The 17,731-nt window shown below is 40.1% G+C and overlaps 1 protein-coding gene across 2 annotated transcripts in view; it reads right to left on the bottom strand.

The window, feature by feature from the left end:
• Window positions 1-1,681: 1,681 nt before the first annotated feature.
• Window positions 1,682-17,731, bottom strand: part of LOC139020158 (testis-specific gene 10 protein) — a 137,412-nt gene continuing 121,362 nt past the window's right edge. For both annotated transcript variants that reach the window (XM_070429877.1, XM_070429876.1), the window contains exon 19: window positions 1,682-1,735. In XM_070429877.1, coding sequence (XP_070285978.1) covers window positions 1,711-1,735 — 25 coding nt within the window. In that variant the 3' untranslated portion in view covers window positions 1,682-1,710. The remainder of the gene's footprint in view (window positions 1,736-17,731) is intronic.

Raw genomic sequence — 17,731 nt, 5'->3', positions numbered from 1 at the left:
ATTTTATTGCATTAGGTGATCTCAACCTTATCAATAGGTTAATATATATTTATATCATATGACATGAATCTGATTTAAAATAATGAATGTCCTTAAATATAATTATAAGAAAAAAATTTTTCTTTGAGTTTTAACATAGAATACAGTTGAGGTTTCCCTACCTTTGGATAATATTGGCCCCTTTATACTTACCAAATAATTTTCCTTTTAAATATTTGGTAATTAATGGCACAAGTCAAGTACAGTATACTTTTAATCAAGTATGGAAATATTTGCTTACATACTTCATTCTTATTTATCTCATGCCCTTTTCCCGACATACTGCCCTCCACATACAACATGTAAAGTACGTGTGACAGGTGACACTCAGCTCCTTGTCAGGTCATCTAGGAGGTGGACAGATTAAAATTAATGTTGTAATGACGTATTGCTCAGGTCATTGCATCACTAGCAAAGGTTAATTTTGCATATTTATCAATACATTATTTAATATTAGTACCAACAACTTTTTTTAACCAACAACTCTTTGTGTATTATTGTGTAAAATGTTTATAAAAGGACATCATATTTTAAATTATTCAATTTTTAAACCAATCTGTAATGAGAGTCTTTAATTAGATGAATAAACCTCAAGGTTTTTAAATATCAAACTAAAGTAAATATGTAGTATGGCCTTATGGTAAAATATCACAGTGTTAATGATTAAACAAGACCTAAACCAGGAACCTATCCTTCATTAATGTAGTCATACTGAATAGTGACTGTATACAATGAGAAACTGTCTACATTCTATGAATACTATTAATGACAGATATTTTTTAATAAATGGCAAGAATACAAATAGCTAATGTTAGTAAAATGCATTAGTGTTCAGGCTCTTAATCCAAAATCAATGGACAGAAAAGGGAAGAGATTTAGGCAATTTTAGTGTAAATGAGGAAAGATCACTGGACTTGCTCTATATAACAAACACCTACCACAGGCAAAAAATAAAAAAATAAAATGGCAATTAAGTTGATTGCAGTACTTTAATGTTTTAAAGAAACCTTATTAAAAATACAGATTTAAAAAAATCTTACATTCTTGACAGATACAGCATCATCTGTCTTTCTAAAAATAGTATGGTAAACACAATTGCAGAAATGTATGTTAATCAGTGGTACAATATTATGGTTTTTAAAATCCTGACACACTCCTACTATCTGCTGCTTTGAAGTCAGATTATGGCCTGGAATTTACGTCAGGCTGGGTCCAAAGTGGCATATTGGGACCCAGGCCAGTATCAGTAAACTGTGCCTATTTTGGTAGAACTTCTCCAGCCAAGAAAGGATAAATAACAAAGAAAAAAACCATCCAATTATATGAGAGACCAAGAAAGGAAAGAAAATCAGTTTTGTAAAGAACACTTTTCCTTCTTTTCATCAGCTTCTTTATTTACTCCGGATAGTTAACATAACAGTGTTCAATAGTGAAGTAAGTGGATTTTACACTCACTATTACTGTATGGGTAGAAAGAGCCACATGCATTTTTGTTTTATAAGTCATCTCTGATCACTGCAATATGGCACATGAGAACAGAGATTCAGAGGCACGAAGTTAATATATACATTTAACAATGTCAAGGATTCAAAAGATAAATGCAATCATATAGCAAAAAAATCAGATTGACATTTTGACCTTTCCCAAGGATGTGAAGAATCTTTTCGCATGTCAGAAATCTCTATAGCAAAGATTCCTATGAGAGAGAAGAAAATTTGTGCAGATTAACATTTTTAATTCCACGATTTCACCATGTATAAAATTAAACTCTAACATTACTTTGGCAATACTTATGATTTTTCTCCCAGCTTCTGTGAAGAAAAACAGATACAATGTATTTTTTTGCTCAGTGTTTACAAACCGTAATACATCCATATCTTGGAATCATATCCAATATTAAAAAGGAATCAACTATTATTAAATACAACTTGAATGGATCTCATGGACATTGTGTTAAATAAAAAAAAGTCAATTTCAAAAAGTTACATAGTGTTTGTGATTCTATTTATATAACATTCTCAAAATGACAATTATAGAGGTGAAGAAGAAATTATTTTCTTGGGGGACTGTGTGTGTGTGCTTTGACTAACTATAAAGTGGTATCATAAGAGAGTGAGTTCCTTGGTGCTGATGGAACAATTAGGTGTCTTGACTGTGGTGGTGAAATATGGGTCGTGTATAAAAAACAAACAAACTATAAATACACATAAATGAAAACATGGAAAAACAAGTGAAACTGAATATGAGTTAAAATTAGCTGTATTTTACCAATGTTAATTTCCTGGTTTGTAAGATATAACCATGTAAGCTGGGGGAAGGATATGGGGAACTCCCTTTTTAACTATTTTAATAACTCCAGGTAAGTCTATAATTCTTTCCAAGTAAAAAGGAAAATAAAACAAAACTGGTAGATCCCTACAGTAGAATACTTTTCAGTGGGTAAAAGGAATATTCAACAAGATCTGATGCATACAACAACCTGAAAAAAATCTGAAATATATTACGATGGGTGAAATTTAGCCACTAGAGGCTACATATGATGATTCCATTTTTATGACATCTGGAAAAGGCAAAACTATAGGGACAAGAAACAGACCAGGTACACTCCTAAAGAGCCAACACACAAAATCTTGTTCACAGCTACACACCCTGAGTACCGAGAGAGGGAGGGTAAAGCAGACTAGAGTCCCATGAGGACAGACGGGTTTATGGCTCTGGGGAGAGAGCTGAAGAGACAGCCACCAGGATCTCTGTGCTGAGTCCCTTTTCCACACTGTAGACGCCATCATTCCTCAGGGGAGCACTCCTCTCCCTATGGCATCAGCCTGGGTGAATACAATAGCCCCATCCTCTGGATTTCCTGCTGAGGAGTCATCTTTCTGGGCCAGGGTGCAGATGTATGAGCTGACTCAGGGACTGAGTTGTGTGGCTCTGTGGCGGGTCCATTCCCCCCACTTTCCCATGAAACTGACCAGTGCCTCCTCTCACAGCAGATACATTAGCCCCACTCTCTAGGCTCCAGGTGATCCTACCCCCATGACTCCAGGCAGCTCCGCCCTGCCGAGGAGGTCTGGGCAGGATCTAGGACAGACTGTGTTGTGTCGCACTTGGACAGGGTCATTTTTTCCCCCTTTGCATGCCAAACTGGTGCAGAGCCCTTCCTTTAACAGTCAAATCTTGGTGTGTTTGGGCCTGATAAAATCTACTATCCTCATTCTGATGACTCCCTGAGACACCACCCCACCACAAAGGTCTACGGGCACTTGGCAGGGAGTAGCGAGGTTTAGTATAACCTGGGACATTTGCCGAGCGGCCTCAGTCCCAGCATTGGCATGAGTTTTCACCTATACCAACATGGTGAGCACCACTCATCCCACCTAGAGGCTCTTTTAGTGACGGAACCTAACAGGCAGCTGGCAGGTGAAGGCCGGCAGAGATGGATCTCTGGGCCCTTTATGCCTTTGCTGACCTGCCCCCGGGCTCAGTAGTGGTGGAAGCCACACGTGGTGCACATATTGATCCATCTCACACACACCAAGGCCCAGCAGAGTTAGCCACAAACTGGATTGCTTTGTAGCTCTAAAAAGGTTGCCCAGGGCAGGTCACAGGCAGTGTCTGACATTGACCAGGGTACCTCCCAAAAGGCACCAGAATAGACACACCCAGTGGACAACTTCAGACAACATCAAAGCAGGATACAATTAGCTTAACAAGTATCATAACCAAAGGCAGATCTCAGTAGGCATCAGATCCTGCTGAGGCAAATTCTGGTTCACATGGTCAGCACCTGTATAGCAGCTTGTACACTGTGGTCAAGATGAATACTCATAGACAGCAAACTTGAAGATAAAACACACACACAAAATAGGACCATAGCAAACTCAACACTCAATTATGACAAAAGAGCTCACATAACATACACAAGAGATATTACTGGAGTACCCGGCTCAGGTAATCAAGGAGACTGTGCCATTAAGTTCCATAGGACACCATCCTACCAAGATTGGGAGACATAGAAGATCTACCTAATACACAGAAACAAATACAAAGAGGCAGACAAAATGGGGAGATAAAAAGACAAACTAAATGAAAGAACAAGAGAAATGTCCAGAAAAAGAGCTAAATGAAATGGAAACAAGCATTGTATCAGATGAAGAGTTCAAAAAAATGGTTATAAGGATGTTCATGGAACTTAGTGATAACTTAAAAAAGAGATAGCAAGCATTAAAACAACAACAACAACAAAACATAGAAACCATAAAAAAGAACCAGTTGCAAATGAACAATTTGATATCTGAAATGAAAAATACACTAGAAAGAATAAACAATAGATTGGATAAAGCTGAAAAGCAAATCAGCAATTTAGAAGACAAGGTAGCAGAACATACTCAATTAAAGGAGCAAAAACATTTTTTGATATAAGGACAGTTTAAGAAATATTTGGAACAACATGCAGCTTATCAACATCCGCAATATACAGAGAAGAGCAAAAGCAGTTTCAAAAACCTATTTGAAGAAATAATGGCTGAAAATTTTCCTAAGCTGATGAACAAAAAATACATATAAGTCCAAGAAGCATAGAAAGTCCCACACAAAGTGAACCCAGAGAGGCCCACACCAAGACACATAATAATTAAAATAGCAAAGTTTAAAGACAAAGAGATAATCTGAAAACCAGCAAGAGAAAGACAGTTAGTTACCTACAAGGGAACTCCTATAAGACTGTCAGCTCATTTCTCAACAAAAATTTCAGGCCACGAGGCATTGGCATGAAATATTCACTGTAATGAAAAGCAAGGACATATACCCAAGACTACTTTACCCAACAAGGCTGTCATTTAAAATTGATGTAGAAATAACGAACTTCCCAGACAAGAAAAAGCTAACATAGTTCATTACCACTAACCTAATATTATAATGAACTAGAGGCCCGGTGCACAAAATTCATGCACTTGGAGGGAGGAGAGTCCCTGAGCCCAACCTGCACCCTCTCACAGTCTGGGACCCCTCAGGGGATGTCTGACTGACAGCTTAGGCCCGCTCCCCAGGGGGAGCGGGCCTAAGCCGTGAGTCGGACATCCTTAGTGTTGCCACAGAGGCAGGAGAGGCTCCCGCCACCACTGCTGTGCTTGCCAGCAGTGAGCCCAGCTTCTGGTGCTCACCACCAGTTAAGCATCTGCCCCCTGGTGGTCAGTGCATGTCATGGAGACTGGTCGTTCTGCCATTTGGTCAATTTGCATATTAGCCTTTTATTATATAGGATGTTAAAGGATCTTCATGAAGAAGAAGCAGAAGGAACAGAAGAAGGAGGAGAAGAGGTACATAATAATAAAGAAAAAAATCACAATAAATTTGTACCTTACAATAATCACTTCAAATGAAAATGGCTTAAATGCTTCAATCAAAAGACATTGGGTGGTTGAAAAAATTAAAAAAAAATTCATATATATGCTGTCTACAAGATACCTCAGAATGAAAGATACACAGAAAGCAAAAGTAAAAGAATGAAAAAAGATTTGTCATGCAAATAAAAAAGGGGGAAAAACTTGGAGTAGCAATACTTATATCTGACAAAATAGACTTTAAAACAAAGGCTATAATAAGAGACAAAGAAGGACAATATAATGGTAAAGAGGATATAACCCTGTAAACACTTATGAACCCAACATAGAAGCACCTAAATATATAAAGAAAATCTTGAGGGACATAAATGGAGCAATCGACAATAATATGGTCATAGTAGGGGATTTTAATACCCTAATTACATCAGGAGATACATCATTCCAGACAGAAAATCAACATGGAAACAGTGACCTTTAATGACAGAATAGATGGAATAGATTTCACTGATATCATCAGAGCATTTCACCATAAAGCAGCAGAATATACATTCTTATCAAGGGCACATGGAACATTTTCTAGGACAGACCAAACAAGTTTCAAAACAAGTCTCAATAAATTTAAGAAGATTAAAATCATATCAAGAACCTTCTCTGACTATAATGGTATGAAACCAGAAATCAATCACCAACTGCCCCCCACCTCCCCACCCCCCAAATCTGAATAGCACACAAAGACACAGAGATTAAATAATGAATGGGTTTAAATGAAATCAAGGATGATTTCTTAAGATATCTTGAAATAAAAGAAAATGAGAATCAACAACTCAAAATCTATGGGACATAGCAAAAGCAGTCTTAAGAGGAAATTGCACATTACATGCCTATGTCAAGAAATAAGAAACCTCTCAAATAATCTAACTTTACACTTAAAGAAACTTGAAAAAGAACAACAAACAAAGCTTAAAGTGAGTAAAAAGAAAGGAATAAAGATTAAAATAGAAATTTTAAAAATAGAGTCATAAAAAGGAACCCAAAAGATCAATGAAACTAAGAGCTGCTTCTTTGAAATAATAAGCAATATTGACAAATCTTTAAGCAGACTCATCAAGAAAAAAAGAGAGTGTACCCAAATAAATAAATTCAGAAATTAAAGAGGAGAATTAACAACTGACACCAAAGAAATACAAAAAAATATGTAAGAAAACATAGACAACTATATGCCAACAAATTGGACAATCTGGATGAAGTGGATCTATTCCTAAAAACATACAATCTTCAAAAACTGAATCAGGAAGAATCAGAAAATCAGAATAGACTGGTTACACTTGATGCAACTGCAGCAGTAATAAAGAATTTTAAAAAAAAGAAAACCTCCCATCAAACAGAAGTTTTGAACAGGAGGGCTTCATAGGTGAATTTTACAAAACATTCAAAAAAGAATTAATACCTATACCTCATAAACTATTCTAAGAAATTCAAGAGGAGGGAAAACTCACCAGCTCGTTTTACGAGGCCAGCATTATCCTAAATCCAAAACCAGATAAAGATATTACAAAAGAAGAAAATTAGAGGCTAATATTCCTGGTGAACATAAATGCTAAAATCCTCAACAAAATAGCAAACCAGATCCAGTAATATATTAAAAATTAAAATACATTAAAAATATCATATACCATGGTCAAGTGGGATTTATTCCAGGGATACAAGGTTGATACTATATCCACATCAATAAACGTGATACATAACATTTTTTAAAAAAAGGGTAAAAATCACATGATCATACCAATACATGCAGAAAAAGCATTTGATAAAATCTAGTACCCATTTATGATAAAACCTCTTAGCAAAGTAGGAATAGAGGGATCATACCTCAACATAATAAAGGCCACATATGACAATCCCACAGCCAGCATTATACAATGGTCAAAAACTAAAAGCTTTTCCCTAAAGGTCAAGAGAGAGATGTCGGCTTTCACCACTCTCATTCAACATGGTATTGGAAGTCCTAGCAACAGCAATCAGACAAAAAAAAAAATAAAAGGCATTCAAATTGGAAATTAAAACTACCACTCTTTACTGGTGACATAATACGGTACATAGAGAACCCTTAAGATTCCACCAAAACACTATTAGAACTGATAAAGGAATGCAGTAAAATAGCAGGATACAAAGTAAATATCCAGAAATCAGTTGCATTTTATATACCAATAATGAACTACCAGAAAGAGAAACTAAAAAAAATAAAAACAAACAAACAAACAAAAACACACACACAAAAATCCCATTTACTATTTCATCAAAAAATATGTATGTACTAATAAATTTAACCAAGTATGTAAAAGACACAACAATGGAAAATTAAAAGCAACTGAAGAAAGAAACTAAAGAAGATACAAATAAATGGAAGCATATACTATGTTCATGGATAGTAAAAATTAATGTCATTAAAATGTCTATACTACCCAAAGTAAACTATGCAATTCCTACCAAGATGCCAATGGCATATTTCACAAATCTAGAACAAATATTCCAAAAATGAACATGAAACTGCAAAAAATCCTATATAGCATCATAAATCTTGAGAAAGAGAACAAAGTTGAAGGAATAATGCTACCCAATATCTAACTATACTACAAGGACATGGTACTAGAAACAGCATGATCCTGGCATAAAAACAGAATAGAGAACCCAAAGTAAAGCCTGCCTTTATGGTCAATTAATCTTTGACAAAGGAGGCAAGAACATACAATGGGGTAGAGACAGTCTATTTAATAGTGTTCAAAAATTGAACAGATATATGCAATAAAAATGAAACTAGACCACCTTCTTACACTATGCACAAGAACAAACTCAAAATGGAATAAAGACTTAAGTGTAAGACTCAAAACCATAAAAATCCTAGAAAAAAAACATAGGCAGTAAAATCTGAAATATTATATATATATTTTACATATCTCCTTGGGTAAGGGAAACAAAAGAAAAAAATAAACAAATGGGACTACATCAAACTAAAAAGTTTTTACACAGCAAAGGAAACAATCAACAAAGTGAAAAGCCAACCCACTAAATGGGAGAATATATTCACCAATGATACCGCTGGTAAGGGATTAACATCCAAAATTTATAAGGAACCCAGACAACTCAACACCTTAAAAATAAAAAACAAACAATCCAATTTAAAAATGGGCAAAACATCTTACTAGAAACTTCTTCAGAGGACATACAAATGGCCAATAGACATATAAAAAGATGCTCTGTGTCACTAATCATCAGAGAAATGAAAATTAAAAGCACAATGAAATATCACCTCACACCTTCATAAAGGCTCTCATCAATAAATCAATAAACAAATGGGACTACATCAAAATAAAAAGCTTTTGCACAGCAAAAGAAACCATCAACAAAACAACAAGAAAGCCCACTGCATGGGAGAACATATTTGCCAATGTTATCACCAATAAGGGTTTAATCTCTAAATATACAGGGAACTCATATAACTTAACAAAAGAGAGATAAACAACCCAATCAAAAAATGGAAATGGACCTAAATAGATAATTTTTGAAAGAAGACAGAAGGAAGGCCAAGAGACATATGAAAACATGCTCAAAGTCACTAATCATCTGAGAGATGCAAATCAAAATGACAATGCGGTACCATCTCACACCTGTCAAAATGGCTATCATCAACAAATCAACAAATGACAAGTGCTGGTGAGGATGCGGAGAAAAAGGAGCCCAAATGCACTGCTGGTGGGAATGCAGACTGGTGCAGCTATTGTGAAGAACAGTATGGAGTTTCCTCAAAAAACTAAAAATGGAACTCCCATTTGACCCAGTAATCCCAATTCTAGGAATATATCCCAAGAAAATAGAAACACCAATCAGAAAGGATATATGCATCCCTATGTTCATAGTGGCACAATTCACCATAGCTAAGATTTGGAAACAGCCTAAGTGCCCATCAGCAGATGAGTAGATTAAAAAACTGTGGTACATCTACACAATGGAATACTGCACTGTGGTAAAAAAAAGAAGGAATTCTTACCATTTGCAACAGCATGGATGGAACTGGAGAGCATTATGCTAAGCGAAATAAGCCAGTCGGAGAAAGATAAATATCACATGATCTCACTCATTTGTGGAATATAATGAACAACATAAACTGATGAATAAAAACAGACCCAGAGACAGAGAAGCATTGATCAGACCATCAAACTTCAAAGGGAAGGTAGGGGAGGGTTGGGGTAAGGGGAAGAGATCAACCAAAGGACTTGTATGCATGCATATAAGCCTAACCAATGGACACTGACAACAGGGGGGTGAGGGCATGAGTGCGGGTGGGGGTTGGGGGTAAGGACAAATATGTAATACCTTAATCAATAAAGAAATTTAAAAAAAGAAACCATCAACAAAATAAAAGGAGCTCACTGTATGGGAGAACATATTTGCCAATAATACATCTCATAAGGGCTTAAATTCCAAAATATATAAAGAACTTATATAACTCAAAACCAGGAAGACAACAACTCAATTTAAGATGGGTGGTGTGGCTCAGAATTGAGCGTCAACCCATGAAACAGGAGGTCACAGTTCAATTCCCGGTTAGGGCACATGCCTGGGTTGTGGGCTCAACCACTTATGGGGGGTGTGCAGGAGGCAGCTGATCAATGATTTTCTCTAATAATTGATGTTTTTATTTCCCTTTCCTTCTCCCTTCCTACCTAAAATCAATAAAAACATTTTTTTTAATGGGCAAGGGAGGATTCTTATATGGTGGCTGGCAGGACTGGAGTGGGGGAGAGTGTAAGTGAGTGAGTGAGTGAATGAGTGAGTGAGTGAGAGGGTGAGTGTGTGGATGTGCATGAGTATGTGTGTGTGTGTGAGGGACAATCCAATTGTGCAGGAGTCTCAGGGTGGGCTCTCCTGGCCAAAAAGCCCTTGCTACTGCCACAGGCACTCCCCTAGTGTGGCTCTGGCTTGGAAACCATGCCATCTTGAAGGGTTTATCAGGTCCTCCTGGGGAGGAGGCCTTACAAGACACACTTAGATCAGGTGAATCTAACTGATATTTACAGAACATTTCACCCCAACGCAATAGAATATACATTCTTCTCAAGCACACAAGGAACATTCTCAAAGACAGACCACATGTGAGGGCACAAAACAAGTCTATACAAATTAAAGAAGATTGATATAATATCAAGCATCCTCTCGAAAAACAATGGCAAGAAGTTAGAAATCAACTACAATAAAGAAACTCAAAAACACTCAAATACATGGAGGCTAAATAGCATATTATTAAACAATGAATGGGTTACCAATGAGATCAAGCAAGAAATTACAAACTCCCTGGAAACAAATGAAAATAAACACACAACCACCCAAAACCTATGGGACATGGCAGAAGAAGTCCTGAGAGGGAAGTGCATAGCATGTATTTCCATAGCATTTATTTCAGGGCTAGCTCAAGAAATAAGAAAAAGCACTAATAAACTAACTCTACAACTAAATGAATTAAAAACATAGCAGCAAGAAAAGCCCAGAGGAAGTAGAAGGAAGGAAATAATAAAGATCAGAGTGGAAATAAATGATAGAGAGAGAGAGAAAACAACAATATAAAAGATCAATGAAACTAAGAGCTGGTTCTTTGAAAAAATAAACAAGACTGATGAATCCCTAGCCAGACTCATCAAGAAACAAAGAGAGAGGACCCAAATAAATAAAATCAGAAATTAAAGAGGTGATATAACATCAGACACCACAGAAATAGAAAGAATTGTAAGCAAATACTATGAATAACTTTATGCCAACAAACTGGACAACCTAGGCAAAATGGACAAATTCCTAGGAACCTATAATCTTCCAAAACTCAATTAGGGACAATCAGAAAACCTGAGTAGGCCAATAACAACTGATAAAATTGAAGCAGTAATTTAAAAACTCCCAGCAAACAAAAATCCTGGACTGGATGTACTTATAGGAGAATTTTACCAAACATTCAAAGAACGAACACCTATCCTCCTCAATTTATTCCAAAAAAATTCAACAGGAAGGAATACTTCCAAGCTCTTTTTACAAAGCCAGCATTATCCTAATTCTAAAACCAGATAAAGACACTACAAAGAAAGAAAATTACAGGCCAATATCCCTGATGATATTGGACATACAATGGAGTAAAGACAGTCTCTTCACCAAATAGTGTTGGGAAAACTGGACAGACACATGCAAAAAGATGAAACTAGACTACCTTTATCTGAGAGGAGGATGAGGAGAAAGAGTAGGAGGAGGAGGAAGAGGAGGAGGAAGAAGAAGAAGAGAAAGAAAAAGAAGAGGAAGAGGAAGAAGAGAAAAAATAAGAACAATAAAATGTCAACATACATGGCTATCAACAATTGAATCTAGAAATCAAAAACAAAATAAAGTGGAATCAGAGGCATGGGAGCATGGAGCAGACTGACAATCTCAGAGGGAAGTGGGGAGGGCAAAGTGGGAAGAGATTAACTAAAGATCTGGACACAGATAGTAGGGTGGTGAAGGCCTGGGGTGGGGCTGGAACCAGGTGGAGAGAGGTAATGGGGGTAAAAAAGGGGGCATCTGTAATATTCTCAACAATAAAGATTAAACACACACACACACAACACCCCAAGTGATGAAAAACAATGACCCACAACCAATATTACTCTAGCCAGGAAAGCTATCATTTAGAATTGAAGGTCAGATAAAGAGCTTCAACAGACAACAAAAAGCTAAAGGAGTTCATCACAACCAAACCAGTATTACATGAAATGTTGAAGGGTATTCTTTAAGAAGAGGAAGAAGAATAAAAAAGAAAAAAAATATGAACAATAAAATGGCAACAAATACATATCTAACAACAATTGAATCTAAAAATCAAAATAAACAGACAAGGAATCTAATGAACAAAATAAACTGATAAATAAAATAGAATCAGAGGCATGGAAACGTGGAACAGACGGATGAATCTCACAGGGAAGAGGGAGAGGAGTGATGGGAAGAGAATGACCAAAGAATTTATATGCATATATGCATTACCTATGGACACAGACAATAGGGTGGTGAAGGCCTGGGGTGAGGGGGGAAGAGAAAGAGGGTAGAGGGGGGCAATGGGAGAATAAAGAGGGACATCTGTAATACTTTCAACAATACAGATATAAAATGAAAAAATAGTCACTTTTCCAAATAGGATATGGCCAATAGACATATAAAAAAATTCTCAATGTCAATATTCATCAGATATGCAAATTAAAACCATAATGAGATATTACCTCACACCTATCAGATTGATTACCATCAATAAATCAACAAACAACAAGTGCTGGTGAGGATGTGGAGAAAAGGGAACCCTAGTGCACTGTTGGAGGGAATACAGTATGGTGTAGCCACTGTGAAAAACAATATGGAATTTCCTCAAGAAATTTAAAATAGAACTGCCTTTTGACGCAATGATCCCACTTCTAGGAATATATCCTAGGAATGTCAAAACACGAATTCTAAAGAATATATGTTCCTTTATGTTCATTGCAGCATTATCTACAATATCCTAGGTCGGGAAACAGCCCAAGTGCCCATCAGTAGATGAGAGGATAAAAAAAGCTGTGGGACATTTACACAATGGAATACTATGTGGCTGTTAAAAAAGAAAAGAAAAGAAATTTTACCTAATGCAACAGCAGGAATAGACCTGGATATTATTATGCTAAGTGAAATAAGCCAGTCAAAGAAAGATAAATAAAACATAATCTCACTTATATGTGGAATCTAGTGAACAAAATAAACCGATGAACAAAATGGAAACAGAGGCATGGATATACTAGTATGGAACAGACTGACAGCAGTGAGAGGGGAGGAGTTTTGGGGGACTGGATGAAAGAAGGTGAAGGGATTAAGCAAAAAACATACAACACAAAGATGCAACAGAATGATGATAGCCAGAGGGAAAGGGAGGTTGTGGGTAGTTGGAGGTAGGCAAAGGGTGGGAAAATGTGGATAAAAAAAGACTTTTCTTGGGGTTGTTGGTGTATGAAACAGTATTCAGATAATGTTTTATTGAGTTGTACACTTAGAACCTATATGGTTTGTGAACCAATGTTACCAAATAAAGTCAATTAAAAACAAAAGAAAATAAAGATAAAAATAAATAGTAAAACTTTTAAAATAAAATAAAGGTAGCCACTATAATAAAACACAGTCCTTCCTGAATATCCAAACAAATGTTCAAAAGCAAAGAAGTATAAACAAATTGAGAAATACAGTCAATGTCACATAATAAACACAATTATCCTAAGATGATATAACAGAGTTGAGACCAAATTTAACATTCATCTCAATAATGTGAAGGAGCTTAACTCACTTATTTTTTTTAAAAAAAAGAATTTCAAAATGGCCCAAAATGCAAAATTCAAATCCATACTATCTATATAATAAAAGGGTAATATGCTAATTAGACCGGGAGAGCTTTTGGACAAAGTCATGGTGGCGGGCTGAGGCAGAGGTGGTTAGGGGTGATCTGACTGGCGGGGTGGGGGGTGGGGGGCAGTTGGGGGCAAGCAGGCTGGCGGGGGGAGGGTAGTTGGGGACGAGCAGGATCAGGCCGGCAGTGGTGGGCAGTTGGGGGTTATCAGGCCAGCAGGAGGGGGGCAGTTGGGGGTGATCAGGCTGGAAGTGGGGGTAGTTGGGGGGTGATCAGGCCGGCAGGCAGAGTGGTTAGGGGCGATCAGGCAGGCAGGCAAGCGGTTAGGAGCCATCCCCCAAGGAGTCCCAGATTGGGGAGGGTACAGGCCGGGCTGAGGGACAACCCCACCTGCACACAAATTTTGTGCACGGGGCCATTCGTCTTATATAATAAAGAGTTAATATGCAAATGGTTGTCACACCCTCATGCTGTCACACCATCATGCCGTAATAGTTCAGACACTCAACACTGGGGAGAGAGAAATGGGGACCAGCCAGGCACAAATGAGCTCGTGAGAGAGAAATGGGGACAAGCCAGGCACAAATGAACTTGCAAGAAAGGAATGGGGACCAGCCAGGCAAAATTAGCTCGTGAGAGAGGAATACGGACTAGCCAGACTAAGTCCAGAAGAGGGACAAACCGCCTGCCCACAGTCCTGGGTGCCAGTGGCTGCGCCTGTGCCTGGGGCCCAGGAGAGGGACAAGCCACCTGCCCCGTGGTCCCAGGCACCAGCAGCTGGGGCTGCAGCCCGGGAGAGGGACAAGCCACCTGCTCTGCGGTCCTGGGTGCCAGCAGCTGCACCTGTGCGTACAGACCAGGAGAGGGACAAGCCGCACGCCCCGCAGTCCTGGGCACCAGCAGCTGGGGCTGTGGCCCAGGAGAAGAACGAGCCACCCGCCCTGCGGTCCTGGAAGCCAGTGCCTGTGGCTGCAGCCCGGGCGAAGCTGCCCACCTACAATCCCCTGTGGCTGCAGCCGGTGTGGGTGAAGCCAGCCCGGGTCCTGGGTGCCTGCGGCCTGCTAGAGGGAGGGAAGTCCGGGTCCCAGGTGCCTGTGACTGGCTAGAGGATGGAATCCTGGGTCCTGGGTGCAGGGATAGGCAGAGGTGGTTAGGGGCGATCAGGTCAGAAGGAGAGCAGTTAGGGGCAATCAGACAGGCAGGCAGGCAGAGGTGGTTAGGGGCGATCAGGCAGGCGAGCAGTTAGTAGCCCATGGTCCCAGATTGCAGTTGGACATCCCCCAAAGGGTCCTGGATTGGAGAGGGTGCAGGCCGGGCTTAGGGGTCCCCTCACCCCGTGCACGAATTTCATGCACTGGGCCTCTAGTCTACACTAATAAAAGAGAAACATGGTAATTAGCGTACGACCGCTACCCTTTTCATTGGCTAATCAGTGAGTATATGCAAATTAACTGTCAGCCAAGATGGCGGCCGGCAGCCAGGCAGCTGGAAGCGAACAGGAGGCTTGCTTGCTTCAGTGAAGGAGGACTCCAACGTTCCCCACCTGCCTTGCCGGCCTCTGAGCTGGCAGTTTGAAACTTTGTAACAAATATAGAAGCTAAACAAAACCCCAGAAACCAGCTTTCAGCCGCCGGGATCTCAGAGCTGGAGTTATACATTGTTTCGATTATAGAATGCAAACAAACCAGATACCAGCTTTCAGGAGACGAGGCCTCAGAGCTAGAGCCAGAGCTAAAGCTGGCCCAGAATAAAAAAAAAAAAAGAAAGAAAAAAAAGGAGCGGTTGGGAGCTGCAGTCAATCGCCAGCCTGAAGGCAGCCCTCAGCCCCTCACCCAGACTGGACAGGCACCCAGTGGGGACCCCCACACTGAAGGGTGTGTGACCAGCTGCAAACAGCCATCATCCCCTCATCCAGGCTGGCCAGGCACCCCAGTGGGGACCCCCACCCTGATCCAGGACACCCTTCAGGGCAAACCAGCCTGCCCCCAGGCCTCTATCCTATATAGTAAAAGGGTAATATGCCTCCCAGCACTGGGATCAGCGGAGCCACGAGGCCTCCTGGCACTGGATCAGCGTGACAGGGAGCAGCGCCCAAACCCCCTGATCGCCCTGCGACTCTGTGTGTGACAGGGTGCGGCGTCCCAACCCCCTGATCGGCCCTGCTCTGTGTGTGACAGGGTGTGGCGCCCCAACCCCCCCCCCCCCCCCCCCACGGGCCCTGCTCTGTGTGTGACGGGTAGAGCCATAACCTCCCCATCGGCCCTGCCCTGAGTGTGACAGTGGCGGCGCCCCAACCCCCTGATCGGCCCTGCTCTGTGGGTGATAGAGGGCGGTGCCCCAACCCCTTTATCCGCCCTGCTCTGTGTGTGACAGGGGGCGGTGCCCTAACTCCCCTATCGGCCCTACTCTGTGCATGACAGGGTACGGAGCCCCAACCCCCCTGATGGGCCCTGCTCTGTGCGTGACAGGGGGCAGCGCCCCAACCCCCTGATTGGCCCTGCTCTGTGCATGACAGGGGGTGGCGCCACAACCTCCCCATCGACCCTGCCTTGAGTGTGACAGGGGGCGGTGCCCCAACCCCCCAATCGGCCCTACCCTGAGCATGACTGAGGGTGGCATCGCAACCGCCCAATCCGCCCTGCTCTGTGCATGACAGGGGGCGGCGCCCCAACTCCCCAATCAGCCCTGCTCTGAGCCCGACCAGGGGCTGCACCTAGGGATTGGGCCTGCCCTCTGCCACTCAGGAGCAGGCCTAAGCCAGCAGGTCGTTATCTCCCGAGGGGTCCCAGACTGTGAGAGAGCACAGGCTGGGCTGAGGGCCCCCCTCCCCCCCCCCCCAAGTGCACAAATTTTTGTGCACCGGGCCTCTAGTACTATATATAAGAGAGATACTTCAAATGCAGTGATTGAAAAAAGTTAAAAATAAAGAGTTGGACAAAGCTTTACCAAGCAAATGAAGACAATAAGGATACCGGAGTTGTAACTCTAATAACAGACAAAGTAGATGTCCAGTCCCTACCCCCTCCAAAAAAATAAATGTATCAGAAAAGGACACTTCATAAAAGGACCACATTCCATAATGAAGGTATGATAGTTCAGAATATCTATGCAACACTTTGTTTTACACTAAATAATACAAAATTTGTAGGAGATACAAGAAAAAAAGTACAAAAAATAGATTTTAAAACACCATTCGTAGTGAAGCAGGTCAAGTGGACAAAAATTAAGCATCAATATAAAAGAGCTAAATAAAATTTAAAAGAAATCTTTTAGAAATATACACACTATACATTGAGAAGAAAGAATATATCTTTTTAAGTGCACATGAACTAGTCACAGAAATTGATCATGTAGTAAAGTACAAAGAGCACATCAGTAGTTTCCATTAAATAGAAATATTATAAACATATTCTCTAATCACAATGCAATAAAACTAGAAATTAAAAATGAAACCAAAACACAAAAACAAACCTTCTCAGTGGAGGGGTGAGATAGAAAGCACATAAGAGAGAGTGACACTTTGAGTATTATTTTTACAAAGTTTTGGCTTTTGAAGGCATATCAACCTACAAAGTCAAAAATTAAATCAAATCAAGGAAAATACCAGGAAAAGAAAAAATGAAAACAAACTGAAACAAAGAAATCTAATTATATTTCAAATATATATACCATATCCACAGAGAAAGAAAAAAAGTATTGAGTAATTTATTAAACCAACCAGAGGCCCAGTGCATGAAATTCATGGACTGGGGGGAGGGGTGTCCCTCAGCCCAGCCTGCACTCTCTCCAATCTGGGACCCCTCAGGGGATGTCTGACTGCTGGTTTAGGCCCGATATCTGTGCGGGATCAGGCCTAAATCGGCAGTCGGACATCCATCTCGCAATCCTTCTCACATCCCTCTCATAAACCGGCAGTAGG

The sequence above is a fragment of the Myotis yumanensis genome, unplaced genomic scaffold, assembly GCF_028538775.1.
Source record: "Myotis yumanensis isolate MYYU_CA2020_CCGP unplaced genomic scaffold, mMyoYum1.0.hap1 SCAF_11, whole genome shotgun sequence".
NCBI lineage: Eukaryota > Metazoa > Chordata > Mammalia > Chiroptera > Vespertilionidae > Myotis > Myotis yumanensis.
This window is presented reverse-complemented; position numbering and strand designations above follow the sequence as displayed.